The sequence below is a fragment of the Strigops habroptila genome, chromosome Z (assembly GCF_004027225.2).
Source record: "Strigops habroptila isolate Jane chromosome Z, bStrHab1.2.pri, whole genome shotgun sequence".
In the NCBI taxonomy this organism is placed as follows: Eukaryota; Metazoa; Chordata; class Aves; order Psittaciformes; family Psittacidae; genus Strigops; species Strigops habroptila.
This window is the reverse complement of record NC_044302.2, coordinates 78,703,426-78,731,336: the sequence shown is the minus strand read 5'-3', so window position 1 is coordinate 78,731,336 and position 27,911 is coordinate 78,703,426. Positions and strand designations below refer to the sequence as shown.

The 27,911-nt window shown below is 39.7% G+C and overlaps 1 protein-coding gene across 11 annotated transcripts in view; it reads left to right on the top strand.

Moving 5' to 3' along the window:
- Window positions 1-27,911, top strand: part of MAST4 (microtubule associated serine/threonine kinase family member 4) — a 296,950-nt gene that overhangs the window by 214,099 nt on the left and 54,940 nt on the right. For 6 of the 11 annotated variants that reach the window (XM_030512637.1, XM_030512640.1, XM_030512638.1 and 3 more), the window contains 6 exons: window positions 4,047-4,135; window positions 13,479-13,548; window positions 16,410-16,430; window positions 17,240-17,318; window positions 22,394-22,551; window positions 26,914-26,989. In XM_030512637.1, coding sequence (XP_030368497.1) covers window positions 4,047-4,135; window positions 13,479-13,548; window positions 16,410-16,430; window positions 17,240-17,318; window positions 22,394-22,551; window positions 26,914-26,989 — 493 coding nt within the window. The remainder of the gene's footprint in view (window positions 1-4,046; window positions 4,136-13,478; window positions 13,549-16,409; window positions 16,431-17,239; window positions 17,319-22,393; window positions 22,552-26,913; window positions 26,990-27,911) is intronic. The other 5 variants (XM_030512641.1, XM_030512639.1, XM_030512643.1 and 2 more) reach the window with 1 other exon arrangement.

The following is a 27,911-nucleotide window of genomic DNA, read 5'->3' as shown; positions in this document are numbered from 1 at the left end:
GATTTCTTCTTCAACTTCTTGTGCTATTTAGTGTCTCCAAGTCTTGTGGAGTGCAGCTCTATGTTAATGGCCATACTAGTACTTGTGTCTTGTGCTTTGCTGGTTTCATTCTAGTGGTTGCTCTGTCTTTGCCCAAATGGCTTTTTCCTGGTACGGGTGAATTGTGGCTATTTAAGGAGCAAGGTAATCAAGCTTTATGTGACTGGATTTCATCTTTCATCAGCTGTAGTTCACCCTTGCTTTGTGATTAACAAGGTTGAACACAAAGCACATTTTATGTACTGTCTCTACTTGTTTCATCGTGATGCTTCTCATGGGAAGTGTTGATCATCTGCAGCAGCTGGAGGAGAACATCGCTCTCAGAGGTTAGTGCGTTGGGCCTGATACTGCAGCTGAGGTGAAGGAGGAATTCCCCAGCAGTGAGACATGGTGAGAAGTCAGGATGGGGAGGAGAGGTGTGAGTGGGTAGGAGTGTCAGTGGCAGAGAGCAGGAGGCAAGTCAGAACCTGTCAGTGGGTGATTTGGAAACCAAATAGGAAATTATGAATTGGATTCCAAGAGAAGGAACAGTGCCAGTAGTCCAGGGCACTGCTGATATGGTGGAATGCCAGGTACTTCCAGGTAGGTAGTCCTCTAGGACTGCCGCTTTGTGGGCGACAGACTTATGTCCAGGAAGGATCTTCCTGGGGCAGAGAAGATGAGAAAAGACAAAAAACAAAACTGAACTTTTTATCCTGCTTAAGTTTTGTATGCACTCCGAAGTCTTTCTCCACATCCCCCACCCCGTGCTCTCCCCTTACTCTCTTCTCCTTGGAAAAAAAGATGGGTTTTTTTCCCCCTTGTTTTTTTTTTTGATGCTGTAAACCCTGTGTTGCATCTTCTGCCTGGCTTGCTAGTCTCTCTTCTGTGCCATGCAACCAGATCACAACGTGAAATCTGAGGCACTTTGAGGGTGTAGCATTCTGTGGTTTACCAAGGTTTATGTTTCCCTAAATTAACAGCCCCTGTAGACCTCACTGCTGTGACTTTCCTGCAGACAAAGAGGCTTTCTTTCAAGGCTGCCTCTTATCAGTTGGTTTATCTTGTCGGATTTGAATGGGAAGAGAATGGTTTTATGAAGACAATAGAAGGGGAAAGTTACTTGATGTGTTCAGAGTGATTTTGTTTGCAGAATGGCTTTAATGTCTGAGATTCTTCTGTATAGCAAAGATTGATGTTTCAAGGCTGAATGCAGTTCAGTAAGTAATGCTTTGGTACTTCATTAGTTCAACCCTATTTGCGGGGTTCTAGCAGCTTAGATCATCTTTCAAGGTTCCCTCAAGAGTTGTTTTTTTTTTTTTCACCCACAAAAAGCCTCTTCTATAATAGGATTATTCTGGGGAAGGAGTTGTGTTTCACAGATCATGCAAGATGGATAACATTGTTTCAAAATCTTTGTGGGTCAGAACTGAGAAAACAAAGCTACGGCGGGAGCTCTAGGGTGGATTTGTCCTTTTATGCAGTGATTTGGATCTTACTTTACTGGTGAGACGAACAGAGGAAGCTTCATATTTTCTGTGTTCTGTTTCTCAATAAAACATTTCATTTGAGTGTGATGAAATATAAGTTCTTCATATGACTGCAGCCATGTCTAAGCAAACAGCAAAGATTTTTTTGAAATGGTGGTTGGGGAAAGTTTTCTCATTGCGTAAGCTTTTGATATTGAAGGTAAGCCATTGTGCTCTCCAGAAATAATTCTTAAAAATAGCACCCCAAAAAACCAAGATAACTCGAATTAGGTATCTTTGATAATGATTTGTGAAAGGTGTCACATTAACTTCACCTGAAGAATGCCAAGTTTGAATTTTAATGTAAAAGTGAATACAAGGCAGTCATTTATTTTACATAGGAAATTCTGGCAAAAGTGATGAAATTATCGATTTCTACAGATAGGGGCAAATGATGCTGATAAACCTGTATCTGGAATCATCTTCATAGCAAAATCAACGTAGGGTGCCTAAATTTGTTGAAGGTAATGTTTGCTTGGCTGAGAAAACATCCAGGGGATAGGTGCCTGCACCATAGATGCTGTAATGATATCATCACGTCACTGTGGATAGGTGCAATATGTGTGTCCTTTAACAAATGTCGAATGAATAACAAAAGTTTCTACTGGGTTCAGTTTTAGCTTGGGGAATTGCAAAGGAGAAGTAATTCAAACTTGTAAAAATAAGTATATCAGATGAAGTGAGGCTTGTCATAGTATGATACAAGAAAAGTTACAAAAAATACAGTGATGTTGCATGAAGCCAAAACGAAAAATATGGATACTTCAGCTGGACAAGATTTAGAGATGGGGGAAAACGAGTTTAAAATTCTTGTCTAATGAAATACAGAATATTTGCTCATGTTGTATCACTTAAAAAGTAGATTAAGTGCTGAGTATGTTACAACTAAATGTAGATAGCTGAGCTTAATCTAGAAGGATTTCTAAAAACACATGTATATAGTTTCAAATTTACAAAGTTCTCCCTGTTTGCTCAGCTTAGAAATTGCAGTGTATGTCTGTAAGTTTTGAGTGTTCCAGTGCTCTAAATAGGAATCCTGCAGTCATTTTATGCTTGCTTTTCATACACAGATTTGCAGTAATGATGTATATACTTATGAGTGTATGAATGTAATTGATCATAATAATAGATATGGCAATTCATGGTGCGGTTCATGCAGATGAACTTTACATTAACCCATTAAACAGCTGGGAATGGCACCCTTGCTGCTTCACAAAACATTTTTCAAGGGGAGACTGATCTCAGTGTTTGACTCTTTACATATTGCAGGTGTCTTCTATACTGTTTTCATACTAAACATTTCCTCTGACTTTTATTTCCTTATTTTCAGTATTACTTCACATTACTTTTGAACCTGTTTTATTCAGTGTTTCATAGCTTAAATAGCTATCTTTTGTTTTGTGTTTTATTCAGCTTACACAGTATTAGGACTAATCAGTATTGCTTTCTGGCTGTTACATGGAGATCATAATGTTACAAAGTTAATCTTTGGAGACATCTACAAATATGATCTGAATCTGCTTCCATTGGAACCTGCTGTGTTAAAGAAGGGGGTTTATCTATGAATTTCCCCGTTTTAGTGGTTTTGAGCTTTTTTAAACCTTTACAGAAAAAAATTGTGACTGCAGTTCTGTAAACATTAGCATATGCACATAAGTCTATGTGTGGTACAGTCTCTTTGACTTCAAGGTACTGTTTTCCTCATGCACAGATGTTTGCAGTGTGGGGGTCTGTGTTTGTGAGACTATAGTAGAAACAGGAAAAAAACCCCACTTGTGCCAACATATATTTAAGAACTGTATGGTGTATTTAAGAAAAATATCTCCTTTCGCATGTTTAATAGATGCGTTAATTTACTGTTTATCTCGCCTAATGATCTTCCGATATGGGAAATTAGTGGCTTTGAAGATGAAAAATGTGTGAGTAAAAAAATGCATTCATCTTCCTAGGCATCATCTGTTCTATTGACAGAAGGCACAGATGTGAAATTTATCTCAATAATTAGATTTATAATTATTGTATCATTCTCAGATTGATAATTCATTGCTCTTTGTGGCATGTGATTTGGAGCGCTACAGGTCATGCAACAGAAATAGGTTTAATCATTGAATGGTGATTCTAAGCTTGAGACTGTTTTTCACATTATGCTTGTGTGGTTTTATATATTACCAAAAGTGTATGGCAGATAAGCTAGCTGCAGGCAGGGAAGAAGAACATTTGTAGATCACTACAGGAGAATGCTGGTCTCTGCAGAGAACAGCAAATGTGCAAGCCTGAAAAGTATCCATGGTACGTTTTCTCTGAAAGCTGCTGACTTTGCCATTATCCAGTATGATCGTAGACTTCCTGGACATGCCTACGAAAACAACAGTAGCTCTGATTTTTGATAGGAGACTTGGAAAGTGAAGGAACAAAGAAGCAGAATCTCAAAATGTTCATATGCAGTACATGCAGTATTTCTCATGCTAATGTCTTCTTTCCTCTCTTTTTTGTCCACAGTTGTAGAACAAGCAACAGGAAGAGTTTGATGGGCAATGGCCAGTCTGCAGCTCTGCCTCGGCCTCACTCACCACTCTCAGCTCATGCAGGTGAATTTGTATCTATGCTACTACTGCTATTATTAAGTTCTTAAAATCTTTATATAAGGAAAGGAAAAAAGACAAATTCCCTATCGTGCTACTCTTCTTTCCACTGTTCGTAATAGCAAAAAGTTGCATATCATTTCATCCAAATATCTGTTTTGTTTAGATCCATAAATCCTATGTTATGGTGAGAAGCAGTCCAGAAATACCTAACATGGATCATGTAGCTATTTTTTATTTCTCTGCCTTGCATTCTGACATTATGATGCGTTTTCTCCCCCTTTCCCCTTGCCTTCCCTTTCTGGGCCTAGTTCAGTGTGACAAGGATGTAGAATAGCTTGCACACATGGTAAAGGTAGTGGAGTTGGTGAGTAGGGTATTATATTTTCTTCGTAGTGCTTTTGCTCTCTAGGGCTTGTGGTGTTAGGCATATTGCTGGAAATTTGTGTGCTTCACTTTACATGGCTGCAAATTGATGATGATTATGTTTTGCTTCTGAAATACCTGAAGCACTTAAAGATTGAATGAAAGTCCATAAATAAATATTTTATTGATAACGATTGTCTTCATTTTAAAAAGGAACATTTTTAGCATATCAAAACACATTTTCTCAAACATTTACTGTCTCTTTATGGTTTTTTGGGCATTGGCTGTAGCTACACACCAAAGTGAAATCCACACACCAATCATTGTGTAGGCAACGACACTGAATGCTTTGGAGAACTTCTGTCAGATGGATGCTAAAAGAAAAGGTGCAGAGCTGCAGCTGAATTTTTGAAGTGGAGGGCAAGTTTATTAAGGCATCTCCAGTTTTCTTGTAGAAGCAATAGTATTAGAGAAAATATAGTGGTGATTTTCACTCTGAGCAGCAGGCTATCACAATCAGAAATCCAGACAACATGGAGATTTGTGAAGAGTTCAAGGCAGCGCAGCATTTAAAACAAATGAACAAAGAAAAACATGGTGCAGACTATTTTAAAACTGAAAATGAAATGTAGTAATGTTGGGGATCCCTCTCTGGGTCCCCCAAATACAGAAACTGTGGTTTGGCACAGGGGATCTGTGGTCACCATAGAAAGAGGCTGTAGTTGTGCTATTCTGACTGATGAAAGCAATACCCAATGCTTGCTGTGAGAACTAGTGTGTCTGCTGCAATGAGTTTCCTATTTGGAAACTGATGGCTTAGACACACAGTGCGTAACAGGCTTTGGAAGTATGGAATGACCAGCACGCATTACCTGGGACCTGAATATGGATTGTGAATTTGGTAAATGCCGAAGAGTTCCTGTCTGGCAGTGGACTCATGCTTTGAGCAAGTTGCCTGACCTTTTTGTGTCTTTCTCAAACCATAAAATGGGAATAATATTGCTGATTTCACAGCTGTTAACAAATAGCTCTGGAGGTGGAAAAGTCATACTATAAAGAGGTTAAGCGTAAGCTGTTCTTTCCCTTAAACTCAGCAGTATGTACTGTGTATTCAAAAACCTATTGTGGAAATCTGGCAACTTCTCCAGTTACCCAGGATACAGTAGGTTCTCTAAATGCTGATATGTTCTCCCAAGGTATGTGTGCCAAACGCTTCAGTAGCACTAGGAAATCTCATATATGTGATGAAAATTTGCATGCGTATGGCTGTCTCTCTTAGTAGCTTGCTTCTAAGTATAATTAATTACAGTAAATATTCACACAAGCATTGGCTCGTAGCTCAGCTGACCAGTGTGCCTAGACTAGTCCCCTGAAGAGGCAATTTAACATTAAAGCCTGTTCAGAGTCACCCTTAACAGGCTTCCTGTTTTGTCTAGTGATCAATTAGATACTGCCTGGAATTTGGCAGGCAAAATTTATTTATTCTTTTTTTAATTTGTACTTTGAATCACTTAAAGTCTAACATGCTTTTGTGAATTTTCAAAAAGACTCAGAAGAGGTTTCTTTTTGGGCATCTTCCCGATTGCATGAAATGGGAAAAGGAAGGACATAACCTGCTGTGGTCTGAGTAATTCCATTGGAAAGATAGATAAATTATGCATGACCCTGGTTGCTCATGCCTTTTTAAAACCATTTTGGCTTCTGGTTTCATACTATTAAAGCTTTTCTGCCAGAACTATTTCTCTTAGGTTTCTGTATCCCACTACTGTACTGCCTAATGTCAGGGTACTTTGGCCATCTCTGGTGAGATGGTAGGTCCTTAGCCCTTTGTTATAGGCTATTCAAGCTAAAGAGAATCAAGATTGTCAGACCCTTCAAAATCCATTCAGGATCAATTTCTATTAATTATCATCATGATAATCTTCAGTCTTATCCTGGGCTTTTCTTGTACAGTCCTAGTAAGATTGTTGGCATTGCTTGGGAATTCAGTACCTCAGAGGTATCTGAAGTCAGTATTTTCATCCCATATGAGGATACCCTTGGATCTACAACTGACCTATGCCCTTTTATGTTAATCCATTGCTTGTTGGGAGAAAAGGCAAAATACATACTTAGTTACCTTTGCTTGCATCTCGTACGTGAATGAGATTTATTGGGACCACTAGTTTAAGCTACCTGTTGGGGTTTTTTTTTCCCCCAAGACTTCACATCTCTGAGGGCAAAAAAGTGTTATGTATCCTCTGTGTCAACTGAAGCAAGATGCATGAAGGCATGTTACGAATCTCAAGGTGGAGCTCTCTTAGTCAGAGACTACATTAGCACTCATGCCAGTAACTATGGCTTTGCTCAAGAATGTTTCCACCTTTGGTATCTGCAGACAATGATTTAGAGGCCTGGTTGCACCTTAGGGAGCAACGTGTCATTACATCAGACCTTCTCAAGAGCTCAGGTTGCCGCTAGGTGCTCATAACAATCTGGATTAGAGTTAGACAAAACATTGGATGAGAGGAGTGTTGCTCTATTTTAGAAGAAAAAGCTTGAACATAACCACTGTTCTTTGAGGTGCATTTTATACCCATGTTTTCCTTTGTGATCCTGTTTTTCTCCCAGATACAGTCTGAACTGAAGACACTGGCTGATCTGTGGTTTAAATAGACATGCTTTGAGAAGGACCAGTGGCCCAAATTTACGGTGATGATAATTGCCCCATATGGGAAAGTCATAGAGAGGTCTCAGGCAAATTTCTTCCTCCTCCCTAGTTTTCATTGTTTGGTCTGGAGGTGATAGAGGATCATTCCTACACAGGAGTCTGTTGTTAATCTGTACAGATGCAAGCTAAACTGGACAAACACTGAATACTTACGTAAAGTTTTTAATTGTTAGCCTTACCATCTCAGTCATTCTCACATTCATATGGTAGGATGGGAAGGAGAGGCAGATGAGACGGCACCACACTGATGAAGCAAGTATATGTTACAGGACACAAATAGTGCACAAGTAGCACCTGTCAAAGAAGGGGCAGGTTCATTTGTAAGCAGCAGTGACTGTGAAGGCTCATGGGCTAGAGAAGAGTTATTAGAGCAACAAGTAACCCGAGGCTTGGGAGCCTACAGATGGGTGTAAGGTCTGAGACTGAGGGTTGAAATGGGGGTAGGAAAAAGACAATGTATACAGCCTATATTATTTATCCCTGTTACATACATTAATTACTAATACGGTACATGTAATGCCTTTTTCCTCTGTTCAGGACCTGGGGAGATAATTTGTGTTGGTGGAAAGTCAGATTTTAGTTTGCGTGTGAAGTCTCCCACTATGCCTTACACGTACGTGTAAAGATGATAAAGAATAGCTTTAACTATGTATAGTCTTTCTTAATGAAAGTAGAAAACTAATCTATACCAGGTTATTTCTTTGGATTCAAACCTTCATCATTTTAGTAAGTGTCTTAAGTTAGTTGTTTGGACATCCTTTGCCTTTAGTATCTGGGCTGGAAACCTGCTGAAAGATCCTTTTAATTTTTCCATGAACTGTGGGTACATTCAGAATTGTGGGAAGCAAGGAGTTGCAGCATCAACTTGGACAACATCTGGTGCCCTGGTCATTAATGGGCTTTTCCAGCTGACTGGCTTCTGTTGTGTAGGCAGGTCCTCTGCGCCACCCAGCCTGCAAATTGAATGATTATAATCTCGATAGGTCAGGGCATTCAGGTGTCCCCACCTCAGTAGTCACAGGAGCTTGTTCCTGTGGGTCATGCCAACCCCTAATGATTAATAGTCACATGTGGTGCTGTTTAATTGTATCTGCTGAAGGAACAAGATTTAGCTGTTAGGAGCAGTGCTGTAAATCTTACTTGTTTGTATTTTAATAAATGTTTCATGTGGTGCCGCTAAGACGACAGGTACTAGAACCAGAATTGCAAGTTAAGTAGGAAATTTTTTAAAGAGAAGAAGACAGGGGTTGTGCTAGAATGAGAAATACTATAAAGAGGGAGCAGAAGGTTATCAGTAGAGTCCTCAGGTGTTGGTTTTGTGACCAAACCTTGTAATTCTTCTCATAAGTGACATTGGCATAAGATTACTGTAGCTGATGAAAATTTGGAAGACATCAAGTATGAAACAGCATTCAGAAACTGTCTTGAAGTGACTGAATGATCTTGAGGACTGAAATAAAAAAATATGAATTTACATAGCAACATGAATCATCTTGTGCTGGAGGATCAGTAATAGAAATGTCTACTGGGCTCAACTATTGTAAGGAATTTAGGGAAGAACCTGACTGTGTTTTCTGGATCAGATGATGTTTGCAAGGATCAGTCTAGTGTAGCTTTGGAAATCAAAACTCTGAAGATGTATAAGAAGGAAGTAATTTTCAGTTGAATTTGGAAGATTTCATGCCACTATACAATGTCCTGGGTAGGTTTCATCTGGAGTACTGTGTGTTTTTATGGTCATACATGTTCAAATGGGACAACGAGGGAGAAAGGCTGATAGGATAGTGTGTGAGAGCATTTTTTGTAAGACTAAAAGACTATTCACTTGCCTTAGCAACAGGAAGACCGAAAAGCTTGTGTTGTCATTTGAATCAGTCAGAGGTATTTTCTTCATGGAACAGGAAAAGAAACACATGCTGGACGTGTATACCAGAACATGGGTGTTCCTGAAGGAATGTTCTCCAATTATGGCATGACCTTTTGTGTTGGATTCAATAAATTTATGAATAGGACTGAATGATGCAATTGCCTAAAGCAAAATCTAAGGCCAAGGAGGTCTTAGCCTATACCTGTAATCCTTTTTCTAGAATGTTTTAGGGCACTGTTAAGAGTACTGACTGCTAATACTCTGTTCTCACTGCATTAGGACTTACTGCTTGCATCAGATTATTTTGATAGATGTATTTTAGCTAGCTACATTGAAGTGTAGTAATGAAGAAAGTTGTATTTTCGTTTGTTAGGCTTTGAATCACACTGGAGGCATTTGTGTGTGTGCATCAAATTTAGGGTTAGTATCCCTGGATTTTTAACTTAAATCCTGTAGGTTTTGTCCAAGGTAGGAAAAAATGAGTACCGACTTACTATGGTGTATTTGAAGCAAAGAAGGATCCCTCTCATATGCAGCCTCTGTGCTGTTTTGCTTTAGCGACAGTCTATGTTGGCTGGATTTTGGAGAAAGGAGGACTAGCTTTCTGAACTAATGAAGCCTTAGAAATGAATTTCACCTTTCATGGTGAAATATGAGAGTGCTGAAAGCTAAAGATTAAAGCAGGTTTCTGAATATTGTTTTTTAAAAGAAAAACGATAATTACAGGAAGGAAAATAATACAATATTTAAATTATTCTGACTGTTGTCACATATAGAATAACAGAAATGGTTTTGCTAAAATAAAAGGTGTTACTTAGTCTTGCTTTTGGGCGAAGTAAAACTGTTACAGCAATTTCAGAGCATTTTCTACTAGTTCAGGGCAGGAGAGGAAATTGTAAGTGGTAAGTTACATGCATATAAAACTGTCTTCTCAATTAAATCCGATTAAAACATAGCACTGACAGTATTTTAAGTAGTGGTCAGAACATGCAAAGCATCCTGGTAAATGGATTTAAGGAGCATGCAAACCTTCCTTGCTGTTACTGGGCAAAGTTGTTTGCTGGCGTGAAGCATAATTAATCCAGGTTTTGAGCTCCTCACCTCTGAGTGGATCTCAGTGGAAGGCACCTGCAGAAGTATTCAAAGTGATTCTGCTGCCCAGCTGTGTGTTCTGCTGGCTGGCAGTGTTTGTTATTGTATGGAAGTCAGACCTTTTAGCTGTTGATGGATGGTTCCTTGTGTATTGTTCACTTAGCAGCATGGGTTCACTGTGAACTAAATTGACACAGCGGAACGTATGACCCGTTGTTACATTGTATTACTGTGGGGCTGATGTACTGTGATTCATTTTAAAAGACTTTCAAATAATGACATAATTAATCAGGCTGGATTTGTCTTTGATCCGTTAGGAATTTTGGATAACAATTATTAATCTGTTATTCCCTCAGTACTAACAAAGTCATTGTATCTGAAACTATTTTGTAAGCAGACATTAATAGCATACAGTGACTCTGACATGCCTTTTTAAAAGATTTAAAATATCTTACCTCTGTGGCAAAGGCACAGGACTTATTGACCCTACTTACAAAGCAGTCACAATTGAAATAGTCTCCATTCAGTTTTCTTAACAATAGCTGTTTGCAAAATGAGCTACCCCATGTGATGTCATGAGGTGGAGAATTGTTTTGGTATGTTGATTGCCTATTCATTGTGTCTCCCAGAGGATGCTGGAGGTAATTACTTACCTAATGCCTGACCACCAGTCGGTTTACTTCACCATGTCAGAAACATCGACAGTAATCTCAGTAGCATAGAGATAACCTAGGACTAAAACATACAACAGCCAGCAGATCCCAAATAACAGTGGGATTTGACTAATAAGCAAGCAGTGCACATATGGGCAGAGAATTAACTGGCACTGGTTTTTGTTTGAAAGTCTCCCAGGTATTGACTTGCAGATGGGTAGATGAATGCTGTGATGGATGAAGGTCACGTACAGGACTCTGTTTCTAACCTGTCTTGCTTTTCTGGAGCACTGTATCTAAGACCCGTAATAGCACTAGCTGTTTCTACAGTCATTTAGGCTTTGGATTTCCTTTCTCTGTTTCCAGGCTTGAGTTCTTAGACTTCTAGATAAACCCACAGGATTTAGTATCCAGGCTTTACCAGTTCTGTTATTTTAAAAGCTCATTTGGAATTAGTGCTTGCGAATTGATTTTCCTAATAACAGGATCTGATGCTCTTCCGGAGTAAGACTTTTGACTTCTTCAGGTTTTGGCTGTAAGGAAGTGGTCTGTGTTGATTCTGGTGAGGTAGTTTGAAGCATTGTGTTTCCTCAAAACCACTGCAATAGCTATAAAATCACTGCATTCTTCCACCATGTTGTGTTGCTTCTATGTGAAGTTTGCGCGTATGTTCTAACTGATGGACAGTTAGTCATGTCCTTGATTTCTGAGAAGTATGTGTATATATCCAGATATAACTTTAAAATGGCTATTGGAGAAAAGGAGTTTGTTTACAAACCCCCATATGCTGGTTTGTCAAATTATTTCCTGTCAGAAGTTGTTTACATCTCACCGCATTAAGCCTAATTGCTGTCTTTTTGCCAGAGTTGAAGGTAGATAAGAGGAAAAAAAGACAAGCTAAGTCTATGACACACTCCAAGTTACAGCTGGTTTTTTTTCTAGTGCAGTAGCTAAAGTCTGTGACCATGTTTTAGCTGCACAGTGCTACAATTTTTAATTTTTTTTTTTTTTTTTTTTTTTTTTAATTTTTTTAGCTTTTCTTTAGTAAATAAGCTCTGGTATAGCAGAAAAAGAAATCCAGTTAGCTGTTAAATTAAACGAACTGTTGCTCTCAGTAATTTGCTGTTTGCAGCTAATGCAGGGCAAGAATAAATTGTGGTGGTCCCCAAATAAAGGGGCACATGTGCGGTTTCACATTCCCTCTCTTCTTCCTCCTTCACCTCCTCAAAATTCTTGAGCCCCTCAGAAGTGCTGAATGGTAATGAAAAAGCCGGGGTCTTGAAGAGGAAGGCATGTTGGAAGGACATAGTTCAGCCATGGTAAACGGGCAAAAAGAAGTTGGAGGTACTGGCCAGCGAGACTGGAATCCTTGTCTCTTGGGGCCATGAGGAGAGCAGCTGCAAAGATGTGATTTAAGTACAGCTCAAAAAGCATCTTGCATCTGCTTCTAGCCAAAAAAATGTGGTGGAGGCAGTGTTCTCTGCATTCTCTACCTAATGGCACTGTGATTATGCTTTCTTGCACAGACTTAATGAGATCTGTTAAGGCCATCACTATTATAAATGCAATGCTAATTCAAAAATTTGAGCAGAAATCAAGGCCACTTGACATTCTGTTAAGGACTCAGTCTGTTGTACTGGCGTTTTCACATGTACTTAGCAATTTTCATTTCAAACATTAAATGCTGTTTCTAACTGGGTACATAAGAGCTTTGTTTATCTGTTGCTTAATGTTATAAAATGCTACAACAAATACATTTCTTTTAATGTATTGTTGTTGCAGTCTGTTCCCTGTTTAAGGAAAGATTGAGTTTTAGCTGTATGTCGGTGCTACTTTAAACTGAATCCTTTTAGCTTTTGATGTTTTGTTTTGTTTTTCCCCAGGGGTCATCTTTATTTCTTTTTCAGATACGTGTCTCCTCTAGTTGTAGGTGCTGAGTGGCAGAGGTGGCAGGAGCAGCTCTCAGCAGCTGCCTTCTTTCTGCACTCATGCTGGTCAGCAAGAGGTTGGGTGCTTTAATATGAAGAAGTAACAGACCCTAAAGTTAGAACCTGTTTACAATGTGCAGTTGCTTTGTGTCATCACAGTCGGTGGTTGTGTTTCCATGCCTAGGTCTAACAGAACAAAGGGGAAAAAAAATTCATTCAGTATGTTTTTGTCTGCTTGTTTTGGAGCTAAGGAAAAAAAAAATCAAAAATCACAATATAGCTCCTGTGGAAATGCTGCAAAGACTTTGTATAAGGTCTAAATCACACTGATCATGATTTTTCTCTCTTTCAAATGTTTTATGTGATGTAAAAGAACCTTGTTTCTTTCAAGCTAATATAGTGGGGTTTTTTAAGCTTCAATTCTCAAATAAATTTGAGAATTCTCAAAGAGCTAAGTAAAGGGTTTTCTATGAGTTACAAAATCCAGTAACTGAAAACCAAATATAAATGAAATGTGAGTTGAAATAAGATTCAGAGTTCATCTTCTTAGAGACTGTGAGAGAAGACATTCTGCAATTAGTTTCTAACATGCCTGGATATGTTTGGATTACTATGTCTGAATAGTTTTTAGCATTTTGGTTTTTTCTTCTTTGTTTGGCTTGATTTTCTATTTTTTTTTTTTTTCTTTTTTCTTCTCCCCTAATAATTATTTCTTTGTGTATCCCCCCAACAGGAAACAGTCCTCAAGATAGCCCTAGGAATTTCTCTCCCAGTGCCTCAGCCCACTTTTCTTTTGCACGAAGGTAAGAGGTTGTTTGTAGTATACAGCATGTATTTTGCATAGAGGAAATGGTGTTGGACACAGACATTAAAAGATGATTGCAAATACATCTGTCAAGTCTGTCACTTAGAATGACAAGTGTTATCTCACTTATATAAACTCTCCTAAACCTCAGTTGCAATGAAGTTGTACTGGATGATTGATACAATGCAATGATACCAATGATACCTGAATAAAAACCCAAAAAAATAAAAATAATGACTTAATGGATCCGGTTAAGACACTATCTCCTCATCCACTGAGAACTGGGGAAATTCTAAGCTACATCTTTTTGGTTTTTTCTGATTTTTTTTCTCAACAGTGTAAGCGCATCACTTATAAGAGCACTGTTATAGAGGTCCTGAGTTCAGGGCCTGATTTTACTGGCAGCAGCAGTATCCTCACCATACCTTTAATACCTGACCTTGACCTGTTTCATAATCTGTACCACAGTCAGCTCTGTCATAGAAGTATTGTGAGGATTAATTAGTGCTGGTAGAATTTTTGAAGATCTAAAGTGAATTTGAAGTGATCTATGAAGTAAATTATTATTAAATGAACCGTAACTGGAGTTGATAGCATGTCATGGGAGACTGCCTGTTCATGCCAGTGTGGTTCCCTATCACTTAACGCCTTGTCAGCCTACCTCAGATAATATCTTCATTAACTAAGCCTTGGAGGGTAGGCAGTTTGCATTTTGACCCAAGAGTATATGCGCAAAAAATGAAATTGAAATGCTTTGGCTTTCCTTGTCATTAGTGCCAGACATGTAACTGTTGCATTTTCAATGGGAGCGGTCTGTTCAATAAAAGTAGCACACACAAGCTCTCAAAAGTAAGTGCAAAGAAATGATTTCACTCCTTTTAAATACTGCAAAGGAGAGAAAACTTTACTTGTGTAATCATTTTATCTGAATCTAATTCATCTGTGACAGTAGATCTTGTCACTCTTCCTAATAGCATATGATGTAACTTTTTTAATCAACACCTTAGAATATTTCTTTTGAATCTACTTCCTCCTGATAGCATCTTTAAAAAAAGGAAAATTGTCTCTTCAAAGATAACATTTGTTTGTGAGCATATTTTTAGAAAGACTCATTAAATACAGAAATAGCTTATAATGGAAAAAACAGATGTGAAAGACCGAACATTACTTAGAAATACAGTAGGCAGGAAGTAGTCTTCCTTTCCCACCCGTAATCAACAGAAAATTTAAATCATTATGGTTTTGCAAACCTTAAAATTCAGGAGGAAAAAGTTAATTTCTTTAGCAGTGTATCATTTGGATTTTGACCGTTTTTAGTGCCTGTAATGCTTGATGACAGTTTTAAAACAGCATTAATGTAAAAATTTCTTAGGAATTTGGTATGTGTGTTGTGGTTGTCTTCATATTATGTGTCATAGGATGCATCTTGGTAGTAAAATGACCTGTGGTTAGTGAGAGCAGTTCTCAGACTTTATGCCTTTTCTGTTATATTTTGTAAATTTAATGGCATTGCAGACGAAGGGAAGAACAGTGTGTATGTGTGTGTGATAGAGCAGGTTGAAGAAGCATGGTGGTACATGTGTATGGATATTCCTTTTCCATCCACTACCCTCCACTCAGTGGGGATACCAAAAACCTGGGAAAGTGTGAGGAAAGGAGGGAAAGGCAAAGGAAATGGTTTAGAAGCCTCCTGTGGGAAAGGAGAGCTTCCCAGCACAGTTGTTTCTCATCTGCTGCTGGCCCCTCGGCAGCAAGCAGGAGTGTTAGCTTCCTGTGCCCACATCTGGCCAGGTCGTCAATACGTAGGAATAGCCTGTGCCTCTGGCAGCCACCACTTAGGCCTCTTCTGCTGGTATGTATACATCCAGCATCTGCAAGTCCATGGGTAGGTCATGGATCGTGCTTTCCAGAGCTGCTGCAAAGTGGGTAGGACCTCATGGTAGGGCAGGGGTAAGTAGTGTGTGAGGGGAAGATGCTGTAGGGGCTTGCTACTTTTTCTTCCCTTCTTCCCTTATGGATGCTTCTTATTCTCCCATCTTTGCTTCCCAGGTAACTTCCCATGGTATCCCCTCCCTATCCTTGATGGTCCTTCTGTTTGAGAATTGCTGTGTGATACAGGAACCCTTTTCAATATAAGTTACTCTGGAAGGAAGTGCTTTATCTCACAGCTGCAGAATATATGGGTCTCACTTGTGTTGAAATACCTTCCAAGTTCTTGTTCTTTCAACTCTGAACGCATTTAGCTTGCGCAGCTGCGTCAAAATGAAAACTTCTTTTGGACTTGTTCATTCATCTGGAGGTAGATCATGCATACCTGTGGGAAGGAAAGAAGGGAGGAGACTTAATGAATTAAAAACAAAATTATGGAGGAGGAGGAAGTTTTTTTCCATAGTTCAGTCCTTGATACAGTCAGCAGTCTGTCTACCACATGTTCTCCTTATATTTTAACACTAATTATGTACTGTAGGTTTTTTTTTCTCACTCTGTATATATTCAAAGCTCCAGAGACTTGGGTTGTAGCTTGTGGGTGGATATATGGGAGTAGGATATATAGCGTTGCAATGGGGAGAAGCAAGGGGTTTTTTAGACAGTTAGCTGGATGGATAAGTGAGCTGCATCAAGAGGTTTAAGGTTCCTTTTTGGCATGACTTCAGTTCCTTCTTTATGGAATTATACTTTTTGTGTAAATCAGACTTGAGAGATGATCTTTGTACTGACTGTAAAACACAGCTTCAATTCCCCTGTTTTCCTTTTCCCCACCATCATACTGTTTGTTAATAAAAACTTGTCCTATCTTGTTATTTATGTATTATTTTGCCTTTTTTTTTTTTTAACATATTTGATACAATTGTACTCCAGTCATGGGCACCGAAATGACAGGTAAATGTTACCCCTTCAAAAATCCAAACGTGATGCTTGGATGGTTCCCATGGTTGTTATTTGGTTTGTCACTCTGAATGTTCAAGTTCCGTGTTGCCTGTGTTGTGTTGCAGGTGTTGTTCAGCTGCAGTGGTGAAGAGCAGAATTTGAATTTGGTCATGATTTTTCTTTTTTTTTTTTTTTTTTTGGTCTTCTGAGTGAGCATGATTTTTACTGCAAAATTATTTTTCCTGATTTTCTTACCTAACATTTAACAAGTTTGCTTTTTCCTCATCATTGTTTGCAGTTATTTGACATTAGCTTACTAGTTTGATGGTATCCTGTACTGATATCACTTCAGCACTACCCTTGTGTTGCAGGCAGACTGTGGTGGTTATTCTGTGATTCAGAGCATTGTGGTTTGCTTTTGTTCAAGAGTTTTTAATTTGCTTCTCATTAATTTTCATTTGATGGACCTGAGAGTTGCGAACACTCTCTGTGGTCCATTTCTGTGTGTTTAGTAAGACACCAATTCTGTGGAGCTGTTCTCTGTGTCCATTTCTATGTGTTTCAGTGAGACACCAATTCTGTGGAGCTGTTCAGCCACTTTCTGGTTGTTTCATCTCACAGATCTTTAACTAGGAAAAGATGTGTAAGCCCAAGTCATCCTTGCTGAATGTTTATTGTGGTGCTCTGTGAAAGTTTAATTTTTCAAAAACCCCTGTTTCTATCATGCTTTTGGAATGCAGTTTTACACAGTAATACTTCCAAAGATGTTTCTGTGTTAGAATACTGCAGTATTCATTTGACTAACCACGGTTTCACAACAGGACCGATGGTCGCCGCTGGTCTTTGGCTTCTCTCCCTTCTTCTGGCTATGGTACAAATACACCCAGCTCAACTGTTTCTGTAAGTATCCACTTTGTGTGCTGATATGTTTCTAATACATGCCATATCATCTCAAATGTAGCTTGCTTCTCTTAGAAGAAAGCAATGTGGATTTTGCTGCTGTGGGTGGACTTTCAAGTAATATGGGATACAAAACCACTTTACTTCCCTGAAATAGAAGAAAAATTTAGGCAATGTGTGATTTTGTTAGATTTTCTGGCAGTGAGTAGTGTTTAACTGCCCCCTCTTGATCTGTGGAGCAGTAGGAAGGGAGACATACTGCCTTATTTTAACCATGTGGTAGTTATGTATCACATTTTAAGTGAGACTTCCTTGATAAGAAGGAGAAAGAGAAATCACTCTATGATGTGATTCATGAATCCTAGGTCAGACTGCTCTGTTAAGATGGCATGAATCATGCATTTGCCTTTTTTCTTTGGCAATAATGATAACAGGCTAGATATTTAGCATTTTAGATAGTTATAATTAGAATAGAAGAATCTTTGGGATATATAATTGCATAAATGTAAGTCTTAATTTGATATTTTTTTCCTGTTAGAGCAATCCTTTTGATGTGATGTTGTATCAGCCTCCCTGCCAGGCATGTACCGTCTGATTCATGATGTGCACCATCGCAGTGCATGGAGATTCTGCTTCAATACTTAGGCAGTGGGAGAAGTACACGTGTACTTCTGGACAATACTGGGTCATGTCACAACCTGGAACTAAGCTGTCTGTTGTGATAGTCACACAAGAAAGACTGGGGAAGTAAAGCTGTGGAGAAAGCCTGCTTTGGAAATAGTAAATATTTGGCATTTTGACAGTTACATCTTCTGCAGTAAAGAGCTTGGTCCCTGTAGATCCAACTAGAACTCTTCAAAAATTGTTTTACATCTTTAGCCTTGGTTTTTTCCTTTTGTGGTAAAAATGATTTATGTTTTTATCTTTTTTACCTTTTCTACATTTTACCGGACACCTGATACCTGGTTTTTTGTAAATGTTTCTTTTACAATTTAAGTAAGCTCTCTTTTCCCAGGTGTGTTGTTTCTTTTGTGAGATAGCTGAGTTCCACATCCTATACACTGATGAAATCTGACCATTTTATGTTATAATCAACTCTTATTTTATTTTTGTTCACAAAAGCTTTGGAAGAGTTAATTCAATTCCTGCTGAGTTCAAACCAGATTGAAGGATTTCATGGATCTTAAGAACTGTTCCTCAGCTGCACTGATTTTTGACCTCTGCTTTCCTTCCTGTGTAGATCTTACTTTTTCCGAACAAATTGATTAGTTTCACATTAATTCCCTAATCACTTTCCATAGTACGTTTGTACACCTCTCATTGGAACTAGACTTAATATGCTGTGCTCTTCACTTAAAATATATTGACATAAAGAAGGTTATGTCAGATAAGAAGTAATTGCTGTAGCAACCCCATCATTGTTGCAAGAAACAGGCTTGTGCTAGAAAGGAAATGAGAAGCTGTGTCAGAAACATATCAAAACACAGTTTTAATTTTCAGTCTGTACTCATGTGCTTTTTCTTTGACATCTTCAATTTTAAAATGGTAATTCTAGTTCATATATTTCATTCTCACTTAAGTTTACTATCTGGTGTATGCATCCTGGTGCAGCAGTTTTACATTGGTTTTGCATTTCTTATGAAAAAATATAGCACTGCCATTTATGGACTTAGATACCTTAACTTCGTAACAGACAGTTGTTGAGTTCTCCCTTGATATTTTGTGACTAGACCACATTGTATAAATACTAAAATAGATGTCTTCCCCAGCATTGAACGAACAGCTTCTGACTTGTGGAAAGAAATCTGTTTTTCCAATAAATAAGTTTGAATTTTGATGAAGAAACCAGCAATAGGGAATTTATGCAATGCATTTCTTACGGTTAGTTTGTTGTGAGGTTTTTTTCACACCACCACCCTCCTTTCCACCAAGAATCCTCTACTGCTGATGAGCCGTGCAAGAACACTGGGACAACCTCTGAATTTTAAATCTAGCCACTATTTCTTTGCTTCTTAGAGATGTTTTTCGCTTTCTTTTGGACGATATACATGAAGAAAAAGAAAATGAAGGCTGGAAGTGTGCCCATCTAACTGTTTTCATGTACTTACTCAGAATCAAAAGTACATGATTCAAAAGTACATGATGAAACAGCTAGCAGTGTGCAATCTCCTCCTCCACATTCTTAGAAATACTTAGAGGTAATGAGGGACCACTTCACACCCTGTAGCCTAAGTGTACATACACAATGATCCCTTTTCAGTGCTGGATAATTAAGGTCCATCTTAATCCAGAGTTGTATGAACTGGAGACCAGAAACAGTTTTTGCACATCACAGTACAGCACAACTTTAATCTTCTAAAGCAAAAGTCAAAGCAGGGGTAGAAGGGTCTGAGGTAATCATGATTATGCTCAGTGGTTCACCATTTGTTGTTAGCCTGTGGGCTTTTTTTTTTTTTAAATATTGAAAGTGGAGAGACTGATGGAATTCCCAATTTCATGGAAGTGCATGGGTTTGGAAGTGGTGCAAGTACCACATATACCAGTTTTCACAACGATGTTGTAGTCAAATGAAAATATTTCCTGCTAAGATTATTTGTTTGAAAAGAAACTCTTGTTTGTATGCCAGCAAAGTTCGATCAAATCTTGCCAGTTACGAGATGCAGTTGAGATGATTTTGTGTCTTTTAGGAGAGCAAGCCTAGAAAAAGTATAAAATGAGAAAATACTCAGTTGCATATTTTTGCCAATAGATTATATTCTTGGAAGCTTCTTTGGATGGGGAAATAGGGTAAGGAGATGAGGAAAGAGACTTTGGAGTTACATTAGCTGGTATTGGCTGCAAATTTGCTTTTCTGTGTTAGAAGAACAATTTGCATTGCCATGATGCACTCTGGTTCTGCATATTAAAAGTATGTTAAATCTTAAAATGATTTTGGCAGCAGCTGTTCTAGAATGCCAGGAGACTTAATTTTGTAAAGAGTTTTGCTATGAGGATTTGGATTTGTACAGAGATTAGAATTGTAGACCTTCAAGAAAACACACCCTGTGCCTGTGATGGTCCTGAAACAACTGAGAGTTCTTAGTGAATGGAAGATTCTTGTTTTAATCCTGTTGGATCTAGACTCTCTGACACTTCAGGTGAGGAAATGTGTGATACAGGTTATTGTCCTCCTGGTGTTCCCAGGATCCCCCGAAGCTGAAGAGGTAGAGATTGACTTTATAAAAATAGCCATCTGTAATGGTCTGCATTGGGAAATTCCCCTGTTCTGAAGTATTTTTTATCTTATGGAGCATGGCTGTAGGAAATACACCATGAGGTTAACTGCAACTAGCTGCTGTAGTGTGAGATAAGAAAGAATTTATCTATGCTGTGTGCTGAATTATGCATGTAATGTAATATGCTAGGGCTGAATTTCTGTGATTTGACAAGTTACTACTTGTCATGTGAACTGAGTTAGATTCTTGGTGTATGTGGTTCTTAGCCTGCAGCAAAGCAAGGTAATGCAGTCTTGCTAACTTTGTCTCGTTCTGATGTGATGCAGCCTTCCAATGAAGACCAGTCCTGTGTGAGTTAACCTTTCCCAGCAGTAGGTTTTCTTTTTTGTCTTTAAGAGATGACTTCATGAGATCTAGCGTGATAAGTAAGCTCTTCTAGAGTTCGTAGGAATCAGGATATACTCAGCCTTTACTACACAAGTTGCCGTGAAATTAAGAGGACTCTTCAGCTTCTGTGCTAACCTGCCTGGATATTACCTGCTGACCTTAGCAATATAGGGCAATGTGTGTACAGTACAGAAGTACTGATTTCCATCACAAGGGTTAATACAGCAAAGAAGCTCTTACTGAGGTGGCCTCCAAGAAAAGGCAGGGGCTTTGGTGTCATATGTGAGAAGACAGATAAGAACAATAATGTGTACATGAAAACTAACATACAAGAGGAACTACTGTTCTTTAAAAAAGCTAGCTGGAGACTGAAGAGCTCCAGAAGGGCATACAAGTTTTTGACTTCTGCTCTGCGGGTAAAATAAAGGGAATGGCTGCATGCTACCAGTCAGCTTTGTGCAGTTGTACAAGGATATTTATGAACGAGCTATCTTGGAAACTAGTTTTGGAACTGGAAACAGCAGAGCATTTCTCTGTCTACACTAGTCAGTCCAGATTAGCAAGGTTGACTCTTAGTGCACTGAACTATGTACATGTTCGTTAAAAGGACATCAAATCCAGTATCAGTGAAGTAGTTTCAAAGTTTTGCCTCCAAACATTTCGAGTGGCTCAGGTAGCTAGCTGCGCTGCAGAAAAGAGAGTAAAATATGATAGTTTCATCATATGCAGTGCTTTATGTAGTGTTGTTTTACACATGCAGTTTCACAAGGCTAGTTAATTGTGGTAGAACTTCGAATTTCATACCTGTCTGTATATTCCATTTTTATTCTAAGTGGATCATTTGGGTGTAAATCCTTTCACTTTTGGAAGCCATAGAACTGTCTTCATAAATGCATTTATAATGTTACTGATAAATGTATGAAGTTCTTTCACTTCATTTTGAATGTATAGGCTTTTATAAGAAAATAGCGTATGAATTTTGTCAGCAAGGACTGAAATTACATTTAGTTTCATTTTTTTTAAAGCATCAATAATGTCTTAAATATGGATAATGAAGTCCTTTCATTATGTAATTGACAATTTGTTTTGTGGCAATGTTATATTCTACAGTTATCATACTTATGCTGTCCTATTCGAATAATTAATTTTCAGCAGACCCATTTTAACTATTCTTGCATATTTGCGTGTGTACTGACATTAGATGTCATCTTAACCTTACAGGAAATTTAAATTTTTGAAATGCAATAGCTCTTTCTTTTGGGACTGAAGTAGTTTGTTTATACTTACTCTATATTTAGCTCTTCAAGTTGAGACTAATTATTTATTTTCTTCTTTAAATTGATAGTCAGGCATGGGAAACAGTCCCTGTAATTTTTAAATTGAAAAGCTTTATTCATAAGCACTGAATATGGTCTTTAAAATGTTTTTTTGCTCTAACAGAAGCTTATGTTCTGTTCTGTTCTGCTCTTGTAGTCATCCTGCTCATCTCAAGAGAAGCTACACCAGTTACCATACCAACCGACACCTGATGAACTACATTTTCTGTCTAAACATTTCTGTACTACTGAGAGCATTGCCAGTGATAACAGATGCAGGACCAATGCAATGCGCCCACGGTCCCGAAGTCTCAGGTAAGTTTGTCTACCTGGAAATAAGGGTTGGATCTAAATTCACGTGTTCTGGAGCATCATGGTTTTGCATACTGTGGATGTTCACTGTTTTTGAAATTGCTGAAGTATAATACAGGAAGTATGCATCTGAGGCTGAATTATGAATAGTCTTTTTAGATTCTTGCTCCTGGATTTAATAATGGCTTTACTTAAGTGGTTGTAAACCACTTAATGTTGTAGGCTAGGTCTTAATAGAAGGCAACTAACCCTCATGAACTCTTAATGAGCTTGTCATTACTAATCTGACATTAGCACTGGTTCTTTTCCAGAGTTCAAACTGTTTGCAGAATAAAGTCTATATTTGCAAAACTAGTTCAAAATGCATTATATCCTGGGACTATCTAGAAAGAAACGTGATAAAGAACACCTACCCTGTCCTCAGTGATTTTGCCTGCGGATGTCCATAACAGATTGTCCATATCAGTTAAAGGACCCACCATGGTGATACCTTCAGCTTTCATTTTTGCCCTTTTAAAAAGCCAAAAGCCAGTTACAGAATCATAGACTTCCCTTCATTTGGGTTGGAAGCAGTGTTAAAGATCATCTCGTTCCAACCCCCCTGCCATGGGCAGGGACACCTTCCACTAGACTGGGTTGATCAAAGTCCTGTCCATCCTGACCTTGAACACTTCCAGGGATGGGACATCCACAACTCCTTCAGTCAGCCTGTTCCAGTGCCTCACCACCCTCACAGTAAAGAATTTCTTTGTAATATCTAAACTAAATCTACCCTCTTTCAGCTTAAAGCCATTCCCCCTGGTCCTGTCCCTACATGCCCTTGTAAAAAGTCCCTTTCCAGATTCCTTGCAGGTCCCCTTTAGGTGCTGGAAGGCTACTGTGAGGTCTCCCCAGAGCCTTCTCTTCTCCAGGCTGAACAAGCCCAACTCTTTAAGGCTGTCTTCATACGAGAGGTTCTCCGGCCCTCGGAGCATCTTTGTGGCCTCCTCTGGACTTGCTCCAACAGCTCTACATCGTTGTTATGCTGGGGGCCCCAGAGCTGAACACAGCTGGTGGGGTCTCATGAGAGTGGAGTAGAGGTGGAGAATCAACTCCCTCAACCTCCTGGTCATGCTCCTTTTGATGCAGCCCAGCACGTGGTTGGCTTCAAGCTAGGCTTTGAGCACACACTGCTAGGTCATGTTGAGCTTCTCATCGACCAACACCCCCACGTCCTTCTCCTCACAGCTGACCTCAGTCCAGTCTCTGCCCAACCTGTAGCTGTGCCTGGGATTGCCCCGACCCAGGTGTAGGACCTTGCCCTTGGCCATGTTGAACTTCATGAGGTTGGCATTGGCCACCTCTCAAGCATGTCCAGGTCCCTCTGGATGTCATCCCTTTCCTCCAGCGTATCAACGAACCACACAGCTTGGTGTCGTCAGCAAACTTGCTGAGGGCGCATCAATCCCGCTGTCCATGTCACCGACAAAGATGTTAGATAGTGCCAGTCCCAGCACCGATCCCTGAGGGGCACCACTTGTCACTGGTCTCCCCCTGGACATCGAGCTGCTGACCACAACTCTTTGTGTGTGGCCATCCAGCCAGTTCTTTATACAACGCATGGTCCATCTGTTAAATCCATATTTCTCCAGTTTAGAGACAAGGATGTCATGCGGGGCAGTGTCAAATGCCTTGCACAAGTCCAGGTAGATGACATCAGTCGCTCTTCCCTTCTCCACCAGCACTGTAACCCTGGCCACCAAATTTGTCAGGCATGATTTGCCCCTGGTGAAGGCATGTTGGCTGTCACCAATCAGCTCCCTGTTTTCCATATGCAGTAGTATAGTTTCCAGGAGGATCAAGTCCATGATCTTGCCCAGCACCCATGTGAGACTGACTAGCCTGTAGTTCCCTGGGTCTTCCTTTTTTTGCTTTTTAAAAATGGGGATTATGTTTCCCTTTTTCCAGTCAGTGAGAACTTCTCTGGACTGCCACAACTTCTCAGAGATGATGGATTGTGGCTGAGCTACTTCACCCACCAGTTCCCTCAGGACCCCTGGATGCCTGTTTTCAGTTCCCATGGACTTGTGCACCTTCAGGTTCCTTAGATGTTCTCGAGCCTGACCTTCTACAGCAGGCAATTCTTCATTCCCCCAGTCCCCATCTTTTTCTTCTACTGGAAGTGTGGCTTGAGCTCCTGCCAGTGAAGCCTGGGGCAAAAGAGTCGCTGAGTACCTTGACCTTCTCCGTGTTCAGGTGACCAAGTTTCCCTTTTCCTTCCAGAGGAAGGCCCACATTTTCCCTCATCTTCCTTTTATCACTGGCTTACCTATGGAAGCTTTTCTTGTTGCCCTTGACATTCCTGACCAGATTATTCTGTCAGGGCTTTAGCTTTCCTAATCTGATCCCTGGCTGCTTGGGCAATTCATCTATATACCTCCAAGAGTATCTGCTTACACCCTCTTTAGGCTTTTTTTGTATGTTTGTGTTTGTCCAGGAGCTCTTGTTCATCCACACAGGCCTCCTCCTGTTTTTGCCTGACTTCCTCCTTGTTGGGATGCATCATCACTGAGCTTGCAGGAGGTGATCCTTGAGTACTAACCAGCTTTCTTGAGCCCCTCTTCCCTCCAGGGCTTCATCCCATGGTACCCCACCATGCAGGTTCCTGAAGAGGCCAAAGCCCACTCTGCTGAGGTCCACGGCAGCAAGTTTGCTGTGCACCCTCCTTGCTGCTCTCAGGATCTTGAACCCCACCATTTCATGGTCACTGCAGCCAAGGCTTCCCTTCAGCCTCACATTCCCCACCAGCCTTTCCCTGTTGGTGAGAACAAGGTCCAGCATAGCCCCCTTCCTAGTGGCTTCCTCTGTCACTTGGAGAAGGGAGTTACCAACAACACATTCCAGGAACCTCCTGGATTGGTTACGCCCTGCTGTGTTGTCCCTCCAATAGATGTTGGGATGGTTGAAGCCCCCCGTGAGGACCACGGCGTGTGAATGTGAGGCTGCACCTATCTGTCTATAGAGGGCCTCATCCACTCAGTCTTCCTGGTTGGGTGGCCTGCAGCAGACTCCACTGTAATGTTCCCTGTCCCTGCCCTCCCTTTAATTCTGACCCATAAGCTCTTGGCCAGCTTCTAATCCTTTCCCAGTCAGAGCTCTGCGCACTCCAGCTGGTCAGTGGCATAGAGGATGGCACCCCTTCGTCGTATCCTCAGCCTGTCCTTCCGAAAAAGCCTGTATCCTTCCATTCCAGCATTCCACAGGAGCCATCCATCTATGTCTCCATGATGCTAATAAGCCCTGCAGGCATGTGAACGTCTCCAGCTCCCCTTGTTATTTCCCATGCTGCATGCACTGGCATAGAGTCATTTAAGTTGGGCTCTCTATGAAGCTGACATGCTGTCTGGAGTGCAAGAATTCTTTCATGCTGCTCTTCAGGTGCACTCCTGCTGACATGCGATCCCTTTCCAGGCTCTGGGCATCTGTTGCTGGCACTGACATCAAACTGGTAGGAGGGGCCTAGACTGACGTTCCCCGCCCTGGCAACTTGGGTTCTTCTGCTCATGCAAGAAGCCCTTCTGTACACATTATGATAAAGTCACTCCTAAAGGATAGAATCCCCTTTGTGGGTTTTCTTATCTACTGCTCATCTTTTAGACCAGACTGAATGGGCCAGTGTCACCAATCGGAAAATCAGATGGAAATTTTTCAAAGGCAGTTACAATGGACAATGAGGCTCATGATTGCAGAAAGCAGTTTTGTAGGTTAGCTGAGGCGATGGGTACCTTATATGGACTTGTTTTCCTGCAAGTCTCGTACTTTTCTTACAAGGCACAGTACCCCAGCATGGATGGAACTCATGGATATGTTTGGCCATTAATTGTAGGAAGTTGCTGCCTTTATCTGCTAGTCAGGTTGAAATTTGATAGTTTTGGTTTAAACAAAAAACAACCAACAAAACCCCCAAAAAAACCAACAAACTCCTTAACGTTTTCACTTGCAGCTAACAGTTCTTGGTCAGTTATTGCTATTTTGATTGCATGTAACCTTCAAAGAGGCAGGTATAGCCATAATTAACAGTTAAGTATATTTCTGTTGCCCTTCTGAGAAAGAGGTGATGTTCACAAGTGTTGCAAAACTGCCTATATGTGAAGGGTAGTTACAAAGTAAGAACATAGTTAGCAGTTAGACGTCAAGCACATTAAATAACCTTTAAGGCCTGGTCAGAAATAGCAGAAATGAACCAAGTGTACCAGATTAGAGAATGCACTTTTCCTGTGAAGCTTGTGTTGACTTTTTCTTGCAAATAAACTGTACAAAAAATATGATAACTAAGTATAGCTCATGCTGAGAGAAGTTTAAAGGAATAATTTGCTTTGCTTGCAGCCCTGGACGTTCTCCTGCCTGCTGTGACAATGAAATAATTATGATGAACCATGTCTACAAAGAAAGGTTCCCAAAGGTAATGAATTATATTTAAGATACCTAGTATCTAAATTGATAGGCTACATAGGTTTTAAGTAAGTGGTGGGGTTTTTTTATGAGAACTGATGATCCAACCCAGTAATGGTTTTCATAAAGCATCACTTAAGTCTTATTACAAAGATAAAATCACAATAAAGAAAATCCCTGCTGAGAACTGGACAATTTGGCAAAGCTGCTGAACTGGTTTTGAAATTAATCATGCTGGTAATACATTCTGCTGATTGGTAACTGATGGTACATTTTATTTATATAGGTGGTGTGTACTTGGGATAAATGTTTACTGAATTAATAAACCAAAAATGGTTTCTGTTGAGAAGTCTTGTGCAGCATCTGCTGATATACCTACAAATTCCTTTCTTTAAGTGGCATTTATTCCTTTTCCCAAATACTCATTATATACTTAATTTAACGGTGAAGATCACTACACAGGTATGGAGGTTTATGAGGTACCAAATGGGGATGTGTTGCTGTCATGTCCAGCGGTCTGAGACACAGTCTTAGTTCCTAGGTGCAGATGTGTAGCTCAGAGCACTGCAGTCTTCGTTGCTTCTAGGATTTTGATGACCCCTGGAATATAAAATAAGGTAAAGCTGATACTGTTGTAAAAAGTGTGTAAAAATAGAAGAAATTTGTTCGTATTCATAGATACATGAAGAGAGGTTTGTCAGAATTCGCAGAGCAATTGAGCAGCAATTTCAAATGTGGAATGATCCACCCATTTCACTTAGATAAGAACTAAGAGGTGTGCAAGATTACTTTTTAATAATAAAACTATCTTTAGAGTCTGCAGTTTTGTGAGAACCAGAAAGTTGATTTTGTAAAACAGACATACTTAGCAACCTGCAAACGCATCTGGCAGGACCAGTGAGCCTCTGGTGCTTTTAATCAGTCAGTGTTCA